At 45.0% G+C, this 23,808-nt stretch overlaps 1 protein-coding gene across 1 annotated transcript in view; it reads left to right on the top strand.

Moving 5' to 3' along the window:
* Positions 1-22,788, top strand: part of APAF1 (apoptotic peptidase activating factor 1) — a 147,291-nt gene extending 124,503 nt beyond the window's left edge. The window contains exon 27 of the mRNA XM_077265565.1: positions 21,986-22,788. Within this exon, the coding sequence (XP_077121680.1) occupies positions 21,986-22,132 (147 nt within the window). The 3' untranslated portion in view covers positions 22,133-22,788. The remainder of the gene's footprint in view (positions 1-21,985) is intronic.
* The last annotated feature ends 1,020 nt before the right edge of the window (positions 22,789-23,808 follow it).

Here is a 23,808-nt window from a genome sequence, read left to right as displayed (position 1 = left end):
TTCCCTTCCGAGCTCTCCCATGCGCCCAAACAGTGGTTTACCACCACATATGGGGTATCATCGTACTCAGGACAAATTGTATAACAACTTTTGGGGTCTAACTTCTTCTCTTACCCTTGGGAAAATAAAAAATTGGGGGCGAAAAGATCATTTTTGTGAAAAAATATGATTTTTTATTTTTACGGCTCTACATTATAAACTTCTGTGAGTCACTTAATGGGTCAAAGTGCTCACCACACATCTAGATAAGTTCCTTAAGGGGTCTACTTTTCCAAAATGGTGTCATTTGTGGGAGGGTTTCAATGTTTAGGCACATCAGGGGCACTCCAAACGCAACATGACGTCCCATCTCAATTCCAGTCAATTTTGCATTGAAAAGTCAAATGGCGCTCCTTTCCTTCCGAGCTCTGCCATGCGCCCAAACAGTGGTTTACCACCACATATGGGGTATCATCGTACTCAGGACAAATTGTATAACAACTTTTGGGGTCCTTTTCTCCTGTTACCCTTGGTAAAATAAAACAAATTGGAGCTGAAGTAAATTTTTTGTGAAAAAAAGTTAAATGTTCATTTTTATTTAAACATTCCAAAAATTCCTGTGAATCACGTGAAGGGTTAATAAACTTCTTTAATGTGGTTTTGAGCACCTTGAGGGGTGCAATTTTTAGAATGGTGTCACACTTGGTTATTTTCTATCATATAGACCCCTCAAAATGACTTCAAATGAGATGTGGTCCCTAAAAAAAAAATGGTGTTGTAAAAATGAGAAATTGCTGGTCAACTTTTAACCCTTATAAATCCCTAACAAAAAAAAATTTTGGTTCCAAAATTGTGCTGATGTAAAGTAGACATGAGGGAAATGTTACTTATTAAGTATTTTGTGTGACATATCTCTGTGATTTAATTGCATAAAAATTCAAAGTTGGAAAATTGCGAAATTTTCAAAATTTTCGCCAAATTTTGTTTTTTTCACAAATAAACGCAGGTAATATCAAAGAAATTTTACCACTATCATGAAGTACAATATGTCACGAGAAAACAATGTCAGAATCGCCAAGATCCGTTGAAGCGTTCCAGAGTCATAACCTCATAAATGGACAGTGGTCAGAATTGTAAAAATTGGCCCGGTCATTAACGTGCAAACCACCCTTGGGGCTTAAGGGGTTAAATACATTGAAAAGTGAGAAAAAAAAGTTTATAAAAATAAAGTTCAAATCACCCCCCTTTTGCCCCATTACAAATAAAACAATAATGAAAAAAAACACATACCGTATTTTTCGGATTAATAGATGCACTTTTTTCCCCAAAATTTTGGGAGGAAATGGGGGTGCGTCTTATAATGCCGATATACCTTACCAGTACCGTTGCTGCAGGCTGGGATGAGGGGGTCTGTTGCTGCTGCGGGTGTCTCCGGTGCTGTGTGGTGCTCTGCTGACATTTTGTGAAAGGCAAAAGGCCAGAGTCCGCGCAGTTCAATGGTTTCCTGTTCTGTGGACTCTGGGGAAAATGGCCACCGGGGGGCGGCGCATGCACAGATGAAGATGTCGGGAGATGAGATCTCAGCGCCGAGATTTCCATCTGCGCATGCCCTGCCCCCTGCGGCCATTTTCCTGGAGTCCACCGCATTGGAAACCATGGAACTTCGGGGGCTCTGACATTTTGCCTTTCACAAAATGTCGGCAGAGCCCCCCGCAGCGCTGGACACCCAAAGCGGCGTGCCACACATTGGAACACCCCTCCATCCCCAGCCTGCAGCATCACCCCACTCCTGCCTCCTCCAGCATCGACCCTGGGACCCCGGTAAGCAGTAAGATGCATGGATTATAAGAAGCACCACCATTTTATTAAAAAAAAAAATCCTATTTTTCTCACGGTATTTGGTATCATTGTGTCCGTAACAGGCCAGTCTATCAAAATAAAAATATATATATATATATATATATATATATATATATATATATATATATATATATATATATATATATATATATATATATATATATACACACACTCACCGGCCACTTTATTAGGTACACCTGTCCAACTTCTTGTTAACACTTAATTTCTAATCAGCCAATCACATGGCGGCAACTCAGTGCATTTAGGCATGTAGACATGGTCAAGACAATCTCCTGCAGTTCAAACCGAGCATCAGTATGGGGAAGAAAGGTGATTTGAGTGCCTTTGAACGTGGCATGGTTGTTGGTGCCAGAAGGGCTGGTCTGAGTATTTCAGAAACTGCTGATCTACTGGGATTTTCACGCACAACCATCTCTAGGGTTTACAGAGAATGGTCCGAAAAAGAAAAAAAATCCAGTGAGCGGCAGTTCTGTGGGCGGAAATGCCTTGTTGATGCCAGAGGTCAGAGGAGAATGGGCAGACTGGTTCGAGCTGATAGAAAGGCAACAGTGACTCAAATCGCCACCCGTTACAACCAAGGTAGGCCTAAGAGCATCTCTGAACGCACAGTGCGTCGAACTTTGAGGCAGATGGGCTACAGCAGCAGAAGACCACACCGGGTACCACTCCTTTCAGCTAAGAACAGGAAACTGAGGCTACAATTTGTACAAGCTCATCGAAATTGGACAGTAGAAGATTGGAAAAACGTTGCTTGGTCTGATGAGTCTCGATTTCTGCTGCGACATTCGGATGGTAGGGTCAGAATTTGGCGTAAACAACATGAAAGCATGGATCCATCCTGCCTTGTATGGAGCATCTTTGGGATGTGCAGCCGACAAATCTGCGGCAACTGTGTGATGCCATCATGTCAATATGGACCAAAATCTCTGAGGAATGCTTCCAGCACCTTGTTGAATCTATGCCACGAAGAATTGAGGCAGTTCTGAAGGCAAAAGGGGGTCCAACCCGTTACTAGCATGGTGTACCTAATAAAGTGGCCGGTGAGTGTGTATATATATATATATATACACATATATACAGTCATGGCCAACAGTATTGACACCCCTGCAATTCTATCAGATAATACTCAGTTTCTTCCTGAAAGTGATTGCAAACACAAATTCTTTGGTATTATTATCTTCATTTAATTTGTCTTAAGTGAAAAATCACAAAAAGAATTGTCCTAAAGCCAAATTGGATATAATTCCACACCAAACATAAAAAAAGGGGGTGGACAAAAGTATTGGCACTGTTCAAAAAAATCATGTGATGCTTCTCTAATTTGTGTAATTAACAGCACCTGTAACTTACTTGTAGCACCTAACAGGTGTTGGCAATAACTAAATCACACTTGCAGCCAGTTGACATGGACTAACATTGACTCAACCTCTGTCCTGTGTCCTTGTGTGTACCACATTGAGCATGGAGAAAAGAAAGAAGACCAAAGAACTGTCTGAGGACTTGAGAAACCAAATTGTGAGGAAGCATGAGCAATCTCAAGGCTACAAGTCCTTCTCCAAAGACCTGAATGTTCCTGTGTCTACCGTGCGCAGTGTCATCAAGAAGTTTAAAGCCCATGGCACTGTGGCTAACCTCCCTAGATGTGGACGGAAAAGAAAAATTGACAAGAGATTTCAACGCAAGATTGTGCGGATGTTGGATAAAGAACCTCGACTAACATCCAAACAAGTTCAAGCTGCCCTGCAGTCCGAGGGTACAACAGTGTCAACCCGTACTATCCGTCGGCGTCTGAATGAAAAGGGACTGTATGGTAGGAGACCCAGGAAGACTCCACTTCTTACCCCGAGACATAAGTTTGCTGGAGTTTGCCAAAACTTACCTGAAAAAGCCTAAAACGTTTTTGAAGAATGTTCTCTGGTCAGATGAGACAAAAGTAGAGCTTTTTGGGCAAAGGCATTAACATAGCGTTTACAGGAGAAAAAAAGAGGCATTCAAAGAAAAGAACACGGTTTCCCTACAGTCAAACATGGCGGAGGTTCCCTGATGTTTTGGGGTTGCTTTGCTGCCTCTGGCACTGGACTGCTTGACCGTGTGCATGGCATTATAAAGTCTGAAGACTACCAACAAATTTTGCAGCATAATGTAGGGCCCAGTGTGAGAAAGCTGGGTCTCCCTCAGAGGTCATGGGTCTTCCAGCAGGACAATGACCCAAAACACACTTCAAAAAGCACTAGAAAATGGTTTGAGAGAAAGCACTGGAGACTTAGGTGGCCAGCAATGAGTCCAGACCTGAATCCCATAGAACACCTGTGGAGAGATCTAAAAATGGCAGTTTGGAGAAGGCACCCTTCAAATATCAGGGACCTGGAGCAGTTTGCCAAAGAAGAATGGTCTAAAATTCCAGCAGAGCATTGTAAGAAACTCATTGATGGTTACCGGAAGCGGTTGGTCGCAGTTATTTTGGCTAAAGGTTGTGCAACCAAGTATTAGGGCTCATTTCCACTGGCGAGAGACAAATCGGTCCGTAATCTGGACCGAAAAAACGGATGTAACGTATGCGATTGTCATGCGAGTGTCATGCGAGTGCAATGCGAGTGCAATGCGATTTTTAATCGCATCATCCGTATGACATCCGTATTACTGTCCGATTTGTACGCACCGGTGTCCTTTGAAAAGCCGGCAAATCAGTGCTGTGTACAGTAAAATCACACTGACAGGTTAGAATAGAGTAGATATATACACATAGAATCTATAATATAACGCTGGGAGCGTCACTCTGTCCGAAGCCTCTATAGACTGCGCAAGCGCAAGCGCCGGCGCAGTCTGGACCGCACAGAGCGACGCTCCCAGGAGATCGCGGTATGCGTAAGCGCTGAACGCACACCGCGATCTCCACCGGACAAGCAGGGACGAGCCAGGAGGCGGAGGGTGAGTATACTTACCTGACCCGTTCCACCGACGCGCTTCCGGGCCGTGACTGTCCCCCTGCTCCCGGAATCGGCGCCTGCGCAGTCCGCGCTTTCCGGCGCCATTTTCTTGAAGACACATTGCAGTGTCTTCAAGAAAATGGCGCCGGAAAGCGCGGACTGCGCAGGCGCCGACTCCGGGAGCAGGACCAAGAAAATGGCCGCACCCAGCACAGCCGCCGCGCCCAGCACAGCCACGCACAGCCGCCCACAGCAACGCATAGCCGCCGCACCCAGCACAGCCGACCATAGCCGCCCACAGCCACGCACAGGCGCCCACAGCCACGCACAGCCGCCGCACCCAGCACAGCTGCCCACAGCCACCCATAGCCACGCACAGCCGCCGCACCCAGCACAGCCGACCACAGCCACGCACAGCCGCCGCACCCAGCACAGCCGCCCACAGCCACGCACAGCCGCCGCACCCAGCACAGCCGACCACAGCCGCCGCACCCAGCACAGCCACGCACAGCCGCCCACAGCCACGCACAGCCGCACCCAGCACAGCCGACCACAGCCACGCACAGCCGCTGCACCCAGCACAGCCGCCCACAGCCACGTACAGCCACCCATAGCCACGCACAGCCGCCGCACCCAGCACAGCCGCCGCACCCAGCACAGCCACGCACAGCCCACAGCCACGCACAGCCGCCGCACCCAGCACAGCCACCCACAGCCGCCGCACCCAGCACAGCCGCCGCACCCAGCACATCCGCCGCACCCAGCACAGCCATGCACAGCCGCCTACAGCCACGCACAGCCTCCCACAGCCACGCACAGCCGCCCACAGCCACGGACAGCCGCCGCACCCAGCACAGCCGCCGCACCCAGCACAGCCGCCCACAGCCACGCACAGCCGCCCACAGCCACGCACAGCCGCCCACAGCCACGCACAGCCGCCGCACCCAGCACAGCCGCCCACAGCCACGCACAACCGCTGCACCCAGCACAGCCACCCACAGCCGCCGCACCCAGCACAGCCGCCGCACCCGGCACAGCCGCCGCACCCAGCACAGCCGCCGCACCCAGCACAGCCGCCGCACCCAGCACAGCCGCCGCACCCAGCACAGCCGCCGCACCCAGCACAGCCACGCACAGCCGCCACAGCCATGCACAGCCTCCGCACCCAGCACAGCCACGCACAGCCGCCTACAGCCACGGACAGCCGCCGCACCCAGCACAGCCACCGCACCCAGCACAGCCGCCGCACCCAGCACAGCCGCCCACAGCCACGCACAGCCACCGCACCCAGCACAGCCGCCCACAGCCACGCACAGCCGCCGCACCCAGCACAGCCGCCCACAGCCACGTACAGCCACCCATAGCCACGCACAGCCGCCGCACCCAGCACAGCCGCCGCACCCAGCACAGCCGCCCACAGCCACGCACAGCCGCCGCACCCAGCACAGCCACCCACAGCCGCCGCACCCAGCACAGCCGCCGCACCCAGCACATCCGCCGCACCCAGCACAGCCATGCACAGCCGCCTACAGCCACGCACAGCCTCCCACAGCCACGCACAGCCGCCCACAGCCACGGACAGCCGCCGCACCCAGCACAGCCGCCCACAGCCACGCACAGCCGCCCACAGCCACGCACAGCCGCCCACAGCCACGCACAGCCGCCGCACCCAGCACAGCCGCCGCACCCAGCACAGCCGCCCACAGCCACGCACAACCGCTGCACCCAGCACAGCCACCCACAGCCGCCGCACCCAGCACAGCCGCCGCACCCAGCACAGCCGCCGCACCCAGCACAGCCGCCGCACCCAGCACAGCCGCCGCACCCAGCACAGCCGCCGCACCCAGCACAGCCGCCGCACCCAGCACAGCCGCCGCACCCAGCACAGCCACGCACAGCCGCCACAGCCATGCACAGCCTCCGCACCCAGCACAGCCACGCACAGCCGCCTACAGCCACGGACAGCCGCCGCACCCAGCACAGCCACCGCACCCAGCACAGCCGCCGCACCCAGCACAGCCGCCCACAGCCACGCACAGCCGCCGCACCCAGCACAGCCTCCCACAGCCACGCACAGCCGCTGCACCCAGCACAGCCACCGCACCCAGCACAGCCGTCCACAGCTGCCGCACCCAGCACAGCCGCCCGCACCCAGCACAGCCACGTCACATACAGCCGCCCGCACTCAGCACAGCCACATACAGCCGCCCGCACTCAGCACAGCCGCCCGCACTCAGCACAGCCGCCCGCACTGATGGGGGCGCAGGATGGAGCAGCACGTGATAGGATGGGGGCGCAGGATGGGAGCACATGACAGGATGGGGATGAGGATGGAGCAGCACATGACACGGTGGAGCAGCACATGACAGGATGGGGGCGCAGGATGGAGCAGCACATGACACGGTGGAGCAGCACATGACAGGATGGGGGCGCAGGATGGAGCAGCACATGACACGGTGGAGCAGCACATGACAGGATGGGGATGCAGGATGGAGCAGCACATGACACGGTGGAGCAGCACATGACAGGATGGGGGCGCAGGATGGAGCAGCACATGACACGGTGGAGCAGCACATGACAGGATGGGGGCGCAGGATGGAGCAGCATATGACAGGATAGGAGCAGCACATACCAGGATGGAGACCATATTCCAATATAAATGCTCGCCACCCGGGCGTAGAACGGGTTCAATAGCTAGTAGGTATATATACATATATATATAACTACACCACTAGACCCATATAAAGTTCAGAGGGCACAAAAAACCGAACTATACTAATAACTACACAAGGGAGAACCGGTATAAAGTGCCAATATGCACCAAAAGATTTTTTATTGAAAAAAGTACACATAAAATAAACAAAAACCAAATACAAATGCAAGGTAGCTACTAAGAAGCAGAGACTGCCATGATAAATAGTAAATGCTATAAGTATAAGCATAAACACACCTATGCCTGCTTTTGTATGCTCATACATATGACCCCATAAATTTACATAGTATAAGGGTAACAAGACCCTGTCTGACTGCATAAGGGAAATATGTTAGGGCAAACAGCAGTATGAATCAGCGGCACTTACATTAACCTGGTGTGGATCACAAATGGCGTCCCCGCCGCCCCAACGCACGTTTCGCTTCTTCGTCAGGAGGCGTGTGTTGGGGAGGGGTGAGGTTGTTTATAAAGGACAAAGGGCCAATAGATGAAGAGAACCGCTTAACATAACAAAATAACCAGCTGCCGATATAGGGCAATAGTACAGCGACTTCCGGAACACCTTCGCGCATGCGCAGCCGACCATGCCCCTCATAATGACGCATAAACTTGCGGCCGTGGAACGCAAGCTAACATGGGCCGTCAACCAGACGGCGCATGCGCAAGCGTCCAAATGGCCACTCATACAGGCGTCAGAGAGCATATCAGCCGCGCAAGCGCCGGTTCCAGGAGGCGTACAGATACAAGAAAAAGAAGAAGAGAAAACATCTCTATGCCCTCAGTAAGTACTAGTGTCAGCCGTGTAAAGGAACTCTGAATACAGAGTACTAATCTATTTAATGATAAATATTACTATACATCCATACGAAATATAAATATATATACACAAGTGTCAATTTATACAGATTGGTGTCTTACAATAATGAAAAATACATATTTATAAAATATCCATAGCATATCAGCCGCACAAACGCCGGTTCCAAAATGCACATAGATACAAGGAAAAAGAAAAAACGTTTCTATGCCCTCATTAAGTACTAGTGCCAGCTGTGTACACAAAAACTCTAAACATAAAGTGCTAGTCTGTTTAGTGATACTTATTAATACACATACATATAACATATAAATATATATACAGGTGTCAATAAAAATTGGTGTCATATAATAATAAAGAAATACATATTTATAATATATCTTAAGGCATAACCCACTGTACATAGACAAAGTGCATAGTGCAAACAAACACTGATTAATTATACGATTAAACATAAGAAATGTATACATCATGAGGACTACAAAAACAATACAAAAAGACCAGTGATGCCACTACTCCTTCCTTTTCGCAGAGCTCTTTACCGAAGAAGAGCCAAGATAAAATAGGAGGCAGATTGGTAGAAAATGCGTTCTCACTACACGTATTCTGGGCCACAGTTATCCATATCCGGAACCAATAGAAATATACGATGATAAACTAGAAATAAATAACACGCTTTAGTAACAGAGCAATTTTAAAATCATTACCCATAAGATTATACAGCACCCCCTCCCACCTGAACACCCATTAAAAAGATGCTAATTCAGAGAAATGAACTAAACCCAAAATTCTCATTAAGGCCAAAGGGGGCTACCGTTTGGAGTCGGTAAATCCACCGACTCTCTACCTGCGCCAATCTTTTAAATAGATTCCCACCCCTCTGACCCATAGAGACCTGATCAATCGCCCTCAGGATAAGTTTGCTAGAGTCGGAATTGTGGAAGTCCCTGAAATGTTTAGGCAAGGTTTTGAGAGGTTCATCATGCTGCATACCTTTAGATTTATCAATATCCCGTATGTGCTCTCTTACCCTGATCTTAAATTCTCTGGTGGTCATACCAATATATATTTTTGCACAGGGACATTGGGCAAAGTAGACCACCCCTGAAGATGAGCATGTGAGTCTATGTAAGATCTTAAAAGTCCGTGTCCCCTCAGAATTGGGAAACTCCTTACATCTGATGAGATTTCTGCAGGCCTTACATAGACCACACGGAAAAAAGCCTTGTGAGTATGCTGGAACAGTAAGATTACTTTGCCTAGGATTAGGGGCATAGTGGCTTTCAACCAGATAGTCCCGTAGGTTCTTACTTCTTTTAGCTGTAATCAATGGTCTCGTAGAAAGGAATTTCCGTAGGATAGGGTCAGTCTCTAGCACCTTCCAATGTTTATTGAAAATAGCAGCAAGTTGGTCCCATTGGTTATTATACGTTGTGATTAGCCTAACCTGCTGAGACGACCCACTTTGTGGAATTGGTGGTTTGTATAACAGTACATTCCTGGAAGCATCTCTTGCCCGATGGTATCCTTTACGAATTGTTCTATGACTGTATCCTCTTTCTCGGAACCTAGAATACAGTTCTTTCGCCTGGTTTTGAAATTTATCTTCCGTGGAACATATTCTCTTGATCCTAAGGTGTTGACCAATAGGGATTCCCCGAATTGTTGACTGAAGATGCGAAGATTGTGCGTGAAGCAATGAATTTGTGGCAGTCGGTTTTCGGTATACATCCGTTTCCAAAATCCCAGTTTCACCCACCTGAATATCGACATCCAAGAAGTTGACATGACGGCCATACGTATACGTTAATCTGATATTCAAGTCGTTGTCGTTTAAGTCATCCATCAAACTCTTGAGCTCATTCTCTGACCCCTCCCAGATAAACCAGATATCGTCAATATAACGAATCCAGTGTTGTATTTTATCAATATATCTGGGAGGGTCACACTGAAAAATCTCACGCTCCCAAGCTCCAAGGAACAGGTTGGCATAAGAGGGGGCACAGGTGGCCCCCATAGCTGTTCCTTGGAGCTGGAGGTATACTTGATTATTAAATATGAAGCAATTATGCTTCAATATATAATCAAGTAAGATGATGACAAAATCAACCAACGACCTGTCCAGATTACTTGATCTAAGGAACCAAGAAGCCGCCTTAAGTCCATCTTCGTGTCTGATTGATGTATATAGACTTTCTACATCGGCGGTCACCATGATCATATTTTCTTGTAGCACTAGCCCATCAAAGTGACCCAACGCCGATGTAGTATCTCTAATATATGATGGTAATGATGACACAAGTGGCTTCAAATAAAAGTCTACAACTTGACACGCAACCTCACAGGGGCCCCCGATCCCTGACACTATGGGTCTCCCGGGGGGATCCGTACTGTTCTTGTGAACCTTAGGAATTAAGTAGAATGTTGGCATACGGGGCTTAGCTGTTACAATTGCTTCCATCAGTTTTTTGGGGATAGTACTATCCTCAAAAGCCCTAGTTGCAATATTCGACAATTCTTCATGATATCTCTCTATAGGGTTAAGCGATAATTTTTTATAACAGTTTTTATCCGATAACAGTTTGTTGGCCTGCTTTTCATAGAGTGTATTGGGCCAGATAACAAGATTACCGCCCTTATCTGCAGGTTTAAAGGACACATCTGTCCACGTTTGCATCTCCTTAATTGCCGCTAAAGTTCTTTTGTTGGTATAATCCCTATTCATTTTGCCTAGCTTCTCAATTTCGTTCGTAACAAGTTTTACAAAAATCTCAACTGCCGGACACGAATTCAAACTGGGAAAATTTTTTGACTTTGCATACAGATATGTAGGGAAATTACTTACCGAAGTAGACTGATCTCCCTCAGCAAGAGATTCCAATATGGCCAAAACTTCTTGATCATCAGTTTGAGTAGGTGAGGTCTGTGTGTCAGACTTCTCATGGAATCGTTTCAGTATCAGCTTCCTCGCAAAGAGGTGTACATCTTTTATGGCTGTGAAAACATCTAGAGAGGTGCCAGGAGAGAAAGTTAACCCTTTTTCCAAAATACTTACTTGCAGCTCCGTAAGTGTGTGGGTGGATAGATTAAGTACCTTAGATTGGTCATTTTTCTTACGATATGGATGAAAGAAATTTCTGTTACTTCCGTTTCCACCAGACCTTGTTTTCATCGTCCTATGGTTTGAAACTTCTGTTCCAGAGCTAGAGGACAGATTACTAGCCATTGAGGACAAAGATGAATTTGAAGGGTTTCTTGGCAAAGGTTTTTCATGTTGTCCTATCCTTCTTTGCCAACGAAAAATTTTTTTAGTCTCATAGTCAGTGACATCTCTTTGGTATTTCTTTAATTTAGTAGCACTTATGTCACGCTCCCACTTCCCCAGATCACCATCCAATTCTTTGAAAAAGGTTTCCAACATATCTGTTTTGAAATTTTGATTCATATACATCTGAGATTGATTAATCTGTGTATCTATTTCTTCCAGCATCCTACTGTTTTTTTCATTAATTATTTGCATAAATGATATCGAACATGTTGTTGCCGAGTCCTCCCATTTCTGCACTAGCTGCTCATCATCTAAGGGAAATGTAGGATACAATTGGATCCGCAGACCTCTGGGTACAATCTTCTGTTTAAGATAGTTGTCAATAGATGTCTTTGTCCACCACAATCTAGTTTTCTTATGGACAAGATTTCTATATTTCTTTGTGGTCTCTTTAAAATCCGAGTTAGCATCATTAAAATTCAAAGTAGCACCTTGCTTAAACATATCACTGGCTTTATTAAGCCATGCTAGTTCTCTAGCCTTCAAATCCATCACAATTCTAAAGGGTTTAAATCTGTTAAAAAACAGAACAATAGTCATAACTACACCACTAGACCCATATAAAGTTCAGAGGGCACAAAAAACCGAACTATACTAATAACTACACAAGGGAGAACCGGTATAAAGTGCCAATATGCACCAAAAGATTTTTTATTGAAAAAAGTACACATAAAATAAACAAAAACCAAATACAAATGCAAGGTAGCTACTAAGAAGCAGAGACTGCCATGATAAATAGTAAATGCTATAAGTATAAGCATAAACACACCTATGCCTGCTTTTGTATGCTCATACATATGACCCCATAAATTTACATAGTATAAGGGTAACAAGACCCTGTCTGACTGCATAAGGGAAATATGTTAGGGCAAACAGCAGTATGAATCAGCGGCACTTACATTAACCTGGTGTGGATCACAAATGGCGTCCCCGCCGCCCCAACGCACGTTTCGCTTCTTCGTCAGGAGGCGTGTGTTGGGGAGGGGTGAGGTTGTTTATAAAGGACAAAGGGCCAATAGATGAAGAGAACCGCTTAACATTACAAAATAACCAGCTGCCGATATAGGGCAATAGTACAGCGACTTCCGGAACACCTTCGCGCATGCGCAGCCGACCATGCCCCTCATAATGACGCATAAACTTGCGGCCGTGGAACGCAAGCTAACATGGGCCGTCAACCAGACGGCGCATGCGCAAGCGTCCAAATGGCCACTCATACAGGCGTCAGAGAGCATATCAGCCGCGCAAGCGCCGGTTCCAGGAGGCGTACAGATACAAGAAAAAGAAGAAGAGAAAACATCTCTATGCCCTCAGTAAGTACTAGTGTCAGCCGTGTAAAGGAACTCTGAATACAGAGTACTAATCTATTTAATGATAAATATTACTATACATCCATACGAAATATAAATATATATACACAAGTGTCAATTTATACAGATTGGTGTCTTACAATAATGAAAAATACATATTTATAAAATATCCATAGCATATCAGCCGCACAAACGCCGGTTCCAAAATGCACATAGATACAAGGAAAAAGAAAAAACGTTTCTATGCCCTCATTAAGTACTAGTGCCAGCTGTGTACACAAAAACTCTAAACATAAAGTGCTAGTCTGTTTAGTGATACTTATTAATACACATACATATAACATATAAATATATATACAGGTGTCAATAAAAATTGGTGTCATATAATAATAAAGAAATACATATTTATAATATATCTTAAGGCATAACCCACTGTACATAGACAAAGTGCATAGTGCAAACAAACACTGATTAATTATACGATTAAACATAAGAAATGTATACATCATGAGGACTACAAAAACAATACAAAAAGACCAGTGATGCCACTACTCCTTCCTTTTCGCAGAGCTCTTTACCGAAGAAGAGCCAAGATAAAATAGGAGGCAGATTGGTAGAAAATGCGTTCTCACTACACGTTTTTGTAGTCCTCATGATGTATACATTTCTTATGTTTAATCGTATAATTAATCAGTGTTTGTTTGCACTATGCACTTTGTCTATGTACAGTGGGTTATGCCTTAAGATATATTATAAATATGTATTTCTTTATTATTATATGACACCAATTTTTATTGACACCTGTATATATATTTATATGTTATATGTATGTGTATTAATAAGTATCACTAAACAGACTAGCACTTTATGTTTAGAGTTTTTGTGTACACAGCTGGCACTAGTACTTAATGAGGGCATAGAAACGTTTTTTCTTTTTCCTTGTATCTATGTGCATTTTGGAACCGGCGTTTGTGCGGCTGATATGCTATGGATATTTTATAAATATGTATTTTTCATTATTGTAAGACACCAATCTGTATAAATTGACACTTGTGTATATATATTTATATTTCGTATGGATGTATAGTAATATTTATCATTAAATAGATTAGTACTCTGTATTCAGAGTTCCTTTACACGGCTGACACTAGTACTTACTGAGGGCATAGAGATGTTTTCTCTTCTTCTTTTTCTTGTATCTGTACGCCTCCTGGAACCGGCGCTTGCGCGGCTGATATGCTCTCTGACGCCTGTATGAGTGGCCATTTGGACGCTTGCGCATGCGCCGTCTGGTTGACGGCCCATGTTAGCTTGCGTTCCACGGCCGCAAGTTTATGCGTCATTATGAGGGGCATGGTCGGCTGCGCATGCGCGAAGGTGTTCCGGAAGTCGCTGTACTATTGCCCTATATCGGCAGCTGGTTATTTTGTTATGTTAAGCGGTTCTCTTCATCTATTGGCCCTTTGTCCTTTATAAACAACCTCACCCCTCCCCAACACACGCCTCCTGACGAAGAAGCGAAACGTGCGTTGGGGCGGCGGGGACGCCATTTGTGATCCACACCAGGTTAATGTAAGTGCCGCTGATTCATACTGCTGTTTGCCCTAACATATTTCCCTTATGCAGTCAGACAGGGTCTTGTTACCCTTATACTATGTAAATTTATGGGGTCATATGTATGAGCATACAAAAGCAGGCATAGGTGTGTTTATGCTTATACTTATAGCATTTACTATTTATCATGGCAGTCTCTGCTTCTTAGTAGCTACCTTGCATTTGTATTTGGTTTTTGTTTATTTTATGTGTACTTTTTTCAATAAAAAATCTTTTGGTGCATATTGGCACTTTATACCGGTTCTCCCTTGTGTAGTTATACATATATATATGTCAGTGAGACACCTATATATGTATATTTATATTTAATGCAGCGCAAGATAGCATTAAAGCCGCTAATTCAATTGCCGGCTTTTCATTTCTCCTTCCCATACCCGACAGGATATGAGACATGGTTTACATACAGTAAACCATCTCATATCCCCCTTTTTTTTGCATATTCCATACTACTAATGTTAGTAGTGTGTATGTGCAAAATTTCGGCGCTGTAGCTATTAAATTTAAGGGTTAAATCGCGGAAAAAATTGGCGTGGGCTCCCGCGCAATTTTCTCCGCCAGAGTGGTAAAGCCAGTGACTGAGGGCAGATATTAATAGCCAGGAGAGGGTCCATGGTTATTGGCCCCCCGTGGCTAAAAACATCTGCCCCCAGCCACCCCAGAAAAGGCACATCTGGAAGATGCGCCTATTCTGGCACTCGGCCACTCTCTTCCCACTCCCGTGTAGCGGTGGGATATGGGGTAATGAAGGGTTAATGCCACCTTGCTATTGTAAGGTGACATTAAGCCAGATTAATAATGGAGAGGCGTCAATTATGACACCTATCCATTATTAATCCAATTGTATGAAATGGTTAAAAAAACACACACGATTAAAAAGTATTTTAATGAAATAAACACACAGGTTGTTTTAATATTTTATTGCTCTCTCAATCCATGTGATGACCCTTGCTTGGAAAAATAATAAACCAACAATATACATACCCTCTGATGTACTGTCAGGTCCCACGAGGTAATCCATCTGAAGGGGTTAAAATATTTTACAAGCAGGAGCCCTGCTATAATGCAGCTGTGCTCGTAAGCCCTGGGGAATGAAGGAAATGTAGGTCAATGACCTATAGTTACCTTCAGTCGCGGTGATGCGCCCCCTGCTGGTTGTCCTCATATGACCTCGAGCGTGGGAAAAAGTTCCCAGGCTGCTGTTCATGAGGACATCCACCAGGGGGCGCATCACCACGACTGAAGGTAACTATAGGTCATTGACCTACATTTCCTTCATTCCCTGGGGCTTACAAGCACGAGCACAGCTGCATTAGCAGGGCTCCTGCTTGTAAAATATTTTAACCCCTTCAGATGGATTACCTCGTGGGACGTGACAGGTCATCTGAAGGTATGTATATTGTTGGTTTATTATTTTTCCAAGCGAGGGTCATCACATGGATTGAGAGAGCAATAAAATATTAAAACAACCTGTGTGTTTATTTCATTAAAATACTTTTTAATCATGTGTGTGTGTGTTTTTAACCCTTTCATACAATTGGATTAATAATGGATAGGTGTCATAATTGACGCCTCTCCATTATTAACCTGGCTTAATGTCACCTTACAATAGCAAGGTGGCATTAACCCTTCATTACCCCATATCCCACCGCTACACGGGAGTGGGAAGAGAGTGGCCAAGTGCCAGAATTGGCGCATCTTCCAGATGTGCCTTTTCTGGGGTGGCTGGGGGCAGATGTTTTTAGCCACGGGGGGGCCAATAACCATGGACCCTCTCCTGGCTATTAATATCTGCCCTCAGTCACTGGCTTTACTACTCTGGCGGAGAAAATTGCACGGGAGCCCACGCCAATTTTTTCCGCGATTTAACCCTTAAATTTAATAGCTAGAGCGACAAAATTTTGCACATGCACACTACTAACATTAGTAGTGTGGAATATGCCAAAAAAAGGGGGATATGACATGGTTTACTGTATGTAAACCATGTCTCATATCATGTCGGGTTTGGGAAGGAGAAATGAAAAGCCGGTAATTGAATTAGCGGCTTTAATGCTATCTTGCGCTGCATTAAATATAAATATACATATATAGGTGTCTCACTGACATATATATATATGTATATATACCTATTCTATGTGTATATATCTACTCTATTCTAACCTGTCAGTGTGATTTTACTGTACACTGCGCTGAATTACCTGCTTTTCAAAGGACACCGGTGCGTAAAAATCGGACAGAACTCGCATGGTGCGAGTGCTGTGCGATTTTTTTTTTTTCTCGCACCCATTGACTTGCATTGGCGAGTCTCGGCCGAGACTCGCAGCAAATCGCAGCATGCTGCGATTTTTTTCTCAGTCCGATTTCGGCTGAGAAAAAAATCGCAAATGAAAAGACACCTATTGACTAACATTGGTCTGAGTGCAATCCGATTTTTTATCGGATTGCACTCGTCCGTTTTCCTCGCCAGTGGAAATGAACCCTTAGGCTGAGGGTGCCAATACTTTTGTCTGGCCCATTTTTGGAATTGTGTGAAATGATCAATGTTTTGCTTCATTCTCTTTTGTGTTTTTTCATTTAAGACAAATTAAATGAAGATAATAATACCAAAGAATTTGTGTTTGCAATCATTTTCAGGAAGAAACTGAGTATTATCTGACAGAGTTGCAGGGGTGTCAATACTTTTGGCCATGACTGTATGTATATACACTCACCGGCCACTTTATTAGGTACACCATGCTAGTAACGGGTTGGACCCCCTTTTGCCTTCAGAACTGCCTCAATTCTTCGTGGCATAGATTCAACAAGGTGCTGGAAGCATTCCTCAGAGATTTTGGTCCATATTGACATGATGGCATCACACAGTTGCCGCAGATTTGTCGGCTGCACATCCCAAAGATGCTCCATACAAGGCAGGATGGATCCATGCTTTCATGTTGTTTACGCCAAATTCTGACCCTACCATCCGAATGTCGCAGCAGAAATCGAGACTCATCAGACCAAGCAACGTTTTTCCAATCTTCTACTGTCCAATTTCGATGAGCTTGTACAAATTGTAGCCTCAGTTTCCTGTTCTTAGCTGAAAGGAGTGGTACCCGGTGTGGTCTTCTGCTGCTGTAGCCCATCTGCCTCAAAGTTCGACGCACTGTGCGTTCAGAGATGCTCTTAGGCCTACCTTGGTTGTAACGGGTGGCGATTTGAGTCACTGTTGCCTTTCTATCAGCTCGAACCAGTCTGCCCATTCTCCTCTGACCTCTGGCATCAACAAGGCATTTCCGCCCACAGAACTGCCGCTCACTGGATTTTTTTTCTTTTTCGGACCATTCTCTGTAAACCCTAGAGATGGTTGTGCGTGAAAATCCCAGTAGATCAGCAGTTTTTGAAATACTCAGACCAGCCCTTCTGGCACCAACAACCATGCCACGTTCAAAGGCACTCAAATCACCTTTCTTCCCCATACTGATGCTCGGTTTGAACTGCAGGAGATTGTCTTGACCATGTCTACATGCCTAAATGCACTGAGTTGCCGCCATGTGATTGGCTGATTAGAAATTAAGTGTTAACAAGAAGTTGGACAGGTGTACCTAATAAAGTGGCCAGTGAGTGTATATGTATATATATATGTGTATATATATGTGTATATATATATATATATATATATATATATATATATATATATGTGTGTGTATATATATATATATATATATATATATATATATATATATATATTCCAAACGGCGTAACGAGAAAAAAAAAACGAAACGTCAGAGTTACATTATTTTGCCCGCAGCGACATTGCAATAAGAGGCGATCAAAACATCATATCTACCTCAAAATGGTATCAGTAAAAATGTCAGCTCAGGGCACGAAATATAAGCCCTCACTCAGTCCCATATCTCAAAAAATTAAAGTCATCGGTCTTGGAAAATGATGACACAAGCAAAGTTGGTTTTTTTTTACAAACTTCCCCCCAAATTTTCACTACTTACCTTATACACTCGAGTATAAGCCGACCCGAGTATAAGCCAAGGCACCTCATTTTGCCACGAAAAACTGGGAAAACTTATTGACTCCAGTATATGTCAGGTATGCATTGTCCCCTCATCCCTATCCTGGTATGCATGGCCTCCTCATCCTTATCCTGGTATGCACGGCCTCCTCGTCCCTATCCTGGTATGCATGGCCTCTTCATCCCTATCCTAGTATGCACGGCCTCCTCATCCCTATCCTGGTATGCATGGCCTCCTCATCCCTATCCTAGTATGCACAGCCTCCTCATCCCTATCCTGGTATGCACAGCCTCCTCATCCCTATCCTGGTATGCACAGCCTCCTCATCCCTATCCTGGTATGCATGGTTCCTCATCCCTGTCCTGGTATCATTGGTTGCTCATCCCTATCCTGGTATGCATGGCCTCCTCATCCCTATCCTAGTATGCACGGCCTCCTCATCCCTATCCTGGTATGCATGGCCTCCTCATCCCTATCCTAGTATGCACAGCCTCCTCATCCCTATCCTGGTATGCACAGCCTCCTCATCCCTATCATGGTATGCATGGTTCCTCATCCCTGTCCTGGTATCATTGGTTGCTCATCCCTATTCTGGTATGCATGGCCCCATCATCCCCATCTTGGTATGCATGGTTCTTTATCCCTATCATTGTATGCATAGCACCCTCATCCCTATCCTGATATGCATGTTTCCCATCAAAAAAAGCATAAAAGAACACCATCCTACTTACCTTCCTGCGCTTCCTCGCAGTGTCTTTTTCCGGTGCCAGCAGCTGCTTTATGCTTGTAAGCAGCGCATGGCAGGACATCATGTGCTGCTTACAAGCAGAGCACAGCTGCCAGAATACTCACTGCTCTCAACGCCGGGACTATGTGCGTGGAGGGCAGTGAGTATCCATTGCTATTAGGTAGCACGTACAGTGTCAGATGCAGCCGCCCTGCGGTTACGTGTCCACCTTAAGGAAATGAATATTCACCTCTCTCCATGCCTATCAGAGTGGAGAGAGGTGAATATTCATTTCTCTTAAGTAGCGGTCACCCATGATCGCCCGGCCGCTGCTGGAAGCCGGCGGCTGTGGCTGACACTGTGCGTGCTATTACAGAGAAATGAATACTCATTGCCAGCGCAGTGAACATTCATTTCTCTTTAGCAGCGGGCACAGGCTTTAGCCGCAGCAGCCGGCTCCTGCCTCTGTGACCCACTGCTCCACTGTTGCCGCTCCCCCTCCATCTTCTGGGACACTCACTCGAGTATAAGCTGAGGAGGGAGTTTTCAGTACAAAAAAATGTGCTGAAAAATTTGGCTTTTACTCGAGTATTTACGGTAAAGTAAAAATATATACATGTTTGCTATCTCATACTGCCCAGCCACAACAATTGTGGAATTTACCTTTTTGCAATTTCAATGCACGTAGAATTTTTTTCCCCACTTTCCAGCGCATCACATGATAACATGAATGATTTAATTGAAAAGTACAACTCATCCCGCAAAACAAACCCTCATGCGGCTATATTGACAGGAAAAAAAAGCTATGGCTGTTGGAAGATAGATAGGAAAAAGCGAGAAAACTGAAAATTGCAAGGTTGTGATGGGGTTAAGGCAGAAAGACCCACAAACAATCAACAAGTGAAGTCAGCTGCAGTAATGGCCTGGCAAAGCATTACAAAGGGGGAAACCCAGCGTTCGGTGATGTCCTTGGCTTCCAGACTTCGGGCAGTCACTGCCTGTAAAGGATTCTCTACAAAGTATTATATTTATGGTAAAGTTAGTTTGTCCAATTACTTTTGAGGAGGCTTTGTAGAAAAATGGTTGCAATTCCTAAACGTTTCACAGATATTTTTGTTTAACCTCTTCACGTCATGGCCAATTTCCGTTTTTGCGTTTTCGTTTTTTTTTTCCCAGAGAAAGAACTTTTCTATTTTTCTGTCCACATTGACATATGAGGACTTGTTTTTTGCAGGCGAGTTGTATTTTTTAAGGATACCATTAATTTTACCACATAGTGTACTGGAAAAAGAGAAGAAAAAAAAAATCAGTGCAGTGTGAAAACAAAACGCAATTCTGGCATTATTTTTGGGAATTGTCTCTACGGTGTACATTTTGTGGTAAAAATTACCTGGCGATACGATTCTCCTCATCAGTACTATTACAGCGATTCCCCGCATGTCCAGTTTTTTATTATTATTATTTTAGTGTGCAAAGAAAAATTTTTTTGTAGGTTGTCACCATTCTCCAAGATCCGTAACATTTTCATTTTTCAGCCGATGGAGCTCTGTGATGGCTTTTTTTTTCGTGGGGCAAGATGACATTTTTATTAGTACCATTTTGGGACAGATGTGACTTATTGATTGCTTGTTACAACCTTTTCTGTGGAATTGTAGTGACCAAAAAACATAATTTTGGCAATCTTGAATTTTTTTCTGTTTACAGTGTTTACTGATCGGGTTAATTGTTTTTATATTTTGATTTTATATGTTTTTTTATTTTCTTATTTTTAAAGTTTCTTTTTTAATATTTTTTCCTGTTCTTGTTACCCTTCTTAGGGGACTTGAAGATGCGATCGTCTGGTCATTTGTGCAAGAAGCCCGGCCACAGGCTGCGTTTCAAAGGAGCTCCGTAAAGACAGGAGCTCATTTGAAACAAAATCTAGAGTTCTGATTATGTTCCTTAAATGTGTTTTTAAATAATCACTTTGTTTGGATAAACCTCTCACAAATTTGCTAAAAATGTTTTCCTGCAATAACTGATGTGTTTAAAGCCGTATTTCCCACACTCCAGTCCTCATAGGTCATGTTTTCAGGATTTCCAGGTGAGAGAATTCCTGGTGCCTTGATGATACTTTTACCATTTGTGCAATGCAAAGGAAATCCTGAAAACATGACTTGTGGGGGCCGTGAGGACTGGAGTTTGGGAAATACTGCTCTAGAGTGGTTAGCCATGTTAACGAGCTCCGATATTGCCTCCTTTTCGGACTGATTAGTGACAGGCAACACGTGCTTTTGGGCAGTAATGGCCTATTATGGTTTCAGGAAGTTTAGTCCTTGTATTTACAGTTTTGCAATGAACTTTCTTGACTTAGTCCAAGTTCCCTGCTTTTAGTCATTTAGTAGGGCCTTTATAATTGATGCAGACTGCCATTTAGTGAGAAAAAAATGACCACTAATTTGGCTTTAATGAAAATAATCTTCATGAACTCTAGTAAGGGGAACCTACTGCTCCAAGCTGAGTAGCATATTGTGTTGCTGGTACAAAACCCACCACTACTTAGAGGTCTACGGGTAATGATGGCTGATGTAGCGCAGACATCACACATATATTTGCGGCCTTGTATCTCTGTACTGCTTCAATAGACAATGTTTTATCAACAAAGCCATTGGAATGCTTTCACTTATAAAGTCGGTTTTTTTTCCACAGTGGTGGGATGTGGACACTGGAACCTGCAAACAGACTTTCTACACAAATGGCACAGACTTGAAGTCAATACATCCGTGTTCTTCTTTTAGAACTTTTGTAACCATTGACAATCTTGGAATTCTGTATGTGCTTCAGCTGGTAGAGTGACAATGACACTGCGTGCGTTAAATATGCTGTTCCATTCGGTTCTTTTGATAATCTACCTTATAGAGCAGGATGCAAACTGAGAGCAAGCCAACAGGGATCTTGTACACTTCTCAGCTTAGCACAGCTCTCAAATACCACACGCTGGGTTTTTTTAATTGCCACTTGGCGGCAGGCGGGGCAGAATAACATTGGATTGAATGCCTTTTAATCACACTATTTTCCTTCTGCTGTCACCAGCCTCCTGTACTGAAAGTCTCCTTAAAGTGACTGCTGCAGCCGTGGCGGCTCAGTACACAATGCAGCTTCCGAAGTCGCCATTGGACTCTGCTTACATGTTAATCCTCGATTCCATTGCATGTGAATACTAGCTATATACATTTATTACATAAACTGTGAATTCATTTCTGGGGACAAGAACATTTTTTTCTCGATAAATAGGCTGCAGCAATATATAATTTGCCTATTTTGCACTAAATTATAACTTTGAAAGTGACTCCAAAAATTATTCTACAATGATTGTAGCTTTTATCAGGGACAAGGGGCGGTACGCAGCATGTATCAGACACCCAAGCCTAATTTTGTGTGGGATTTCAATGTTTGGTTGAAGAGTACACGATTTATGCCATGTTTTGATAAATATAATAATTGCATAATACAGATTTGGCCTAATGATTTTTCTGCTGTTTCATCCCTGTGAATGTAGCCATTATTTAGGGATGACTTGGTCTTATCAGACACATTACAGCACATGTAAATTGTTTTTCTAGTAAGTAGGACACTGCATCAATGTTTTCTAATGTCTGCTTTTGTTGAGTCATACATACAGGCTTGTCTCCTTTTAATAATCTGTAAATGTACCTTTTCATTTGTAAGGTTTTTTTTTTTTTTACATTAAAGGGAACCTGTCACCCCCCCCCCCCCCCCCAGGCGTTTTTAACTAAAAGAGCTACCTTGTGCAGCAGTAATGCTCCATTCTGACAAGGTGGCTCTTTTAGTTATTGGTGCTGTAACTGCAGAAATAATCAGTTTTGTTATTTGTCCTAAATACCTTTCTTCAGTCCTGGAGGCAGGCCTTTCCCCCCTGCTGCAGACGCCACACAGCCGTCACTCAAATCCTCTTGGTGCCGGGCGCCTCCTCCTCAGCGCTGTTTTGAAATGAGCCGCTCCTGCGCTCTTTTCTCCTGCCTTGGGCAGGCGCAGTGAGCGCTGCCTGTCCGTCCTCATATGCAGTCTAGCTGATTGCGCCTGTGCGGCCGCCCTGCTTGTGATTTCCAGCCCCGCAGTGTCTTCTGATTTATTCACATTGCGGGGCTGGAATTCACAGGCAGGGCGGCCGCACAGGCGCAGTTCGCTAGACTGCATATGAGGACGGACAGGCAGCGCTCACTGCGCCTGCCCAAGGCAGGAGAAAAGAGCGCAGGCGCCGGCAGATTTCAAAACAGCGGTGAGGAGGCGGCGCCCGGCGCCAAGAGGATTTGAGTGACGGCTGTGTGGCATCTGAAGCAGGGGGGAAACGCCGGCCTCCAGGACTGAAGAAAAGGTATTTAGGACAAATTATAAAACGGATTATTTCGGCAGTTACAGCACCCAGAACTAAAAGAGCCACCTTGTCAGAATGCAGCATTACTGCTGCACAAGGTAGCTCTTTTAGTTAAAAACGCCTGGGGGGGGGGGGG

Source organism: Ranitomeya variabilis, chromosome 5, assembly GCF_051348905.1.
Source record: "Ranitomeya variabilis isolate aRanVar5 chromosome 5, aRanVar5.hap1, whole genome shotgun sequence".
In the NCBI taxonomy this organism is placed as follows: domain Eukaryota; kingdom Metazoa; phylum Chordata; class Amphibia; order Anura; family Dendrobatidae; genus Ranitomeya; species Ranitomeya variabilis.
This window is presented reverse-complemented; position numbering and strand designations above follow the sequence as displayed.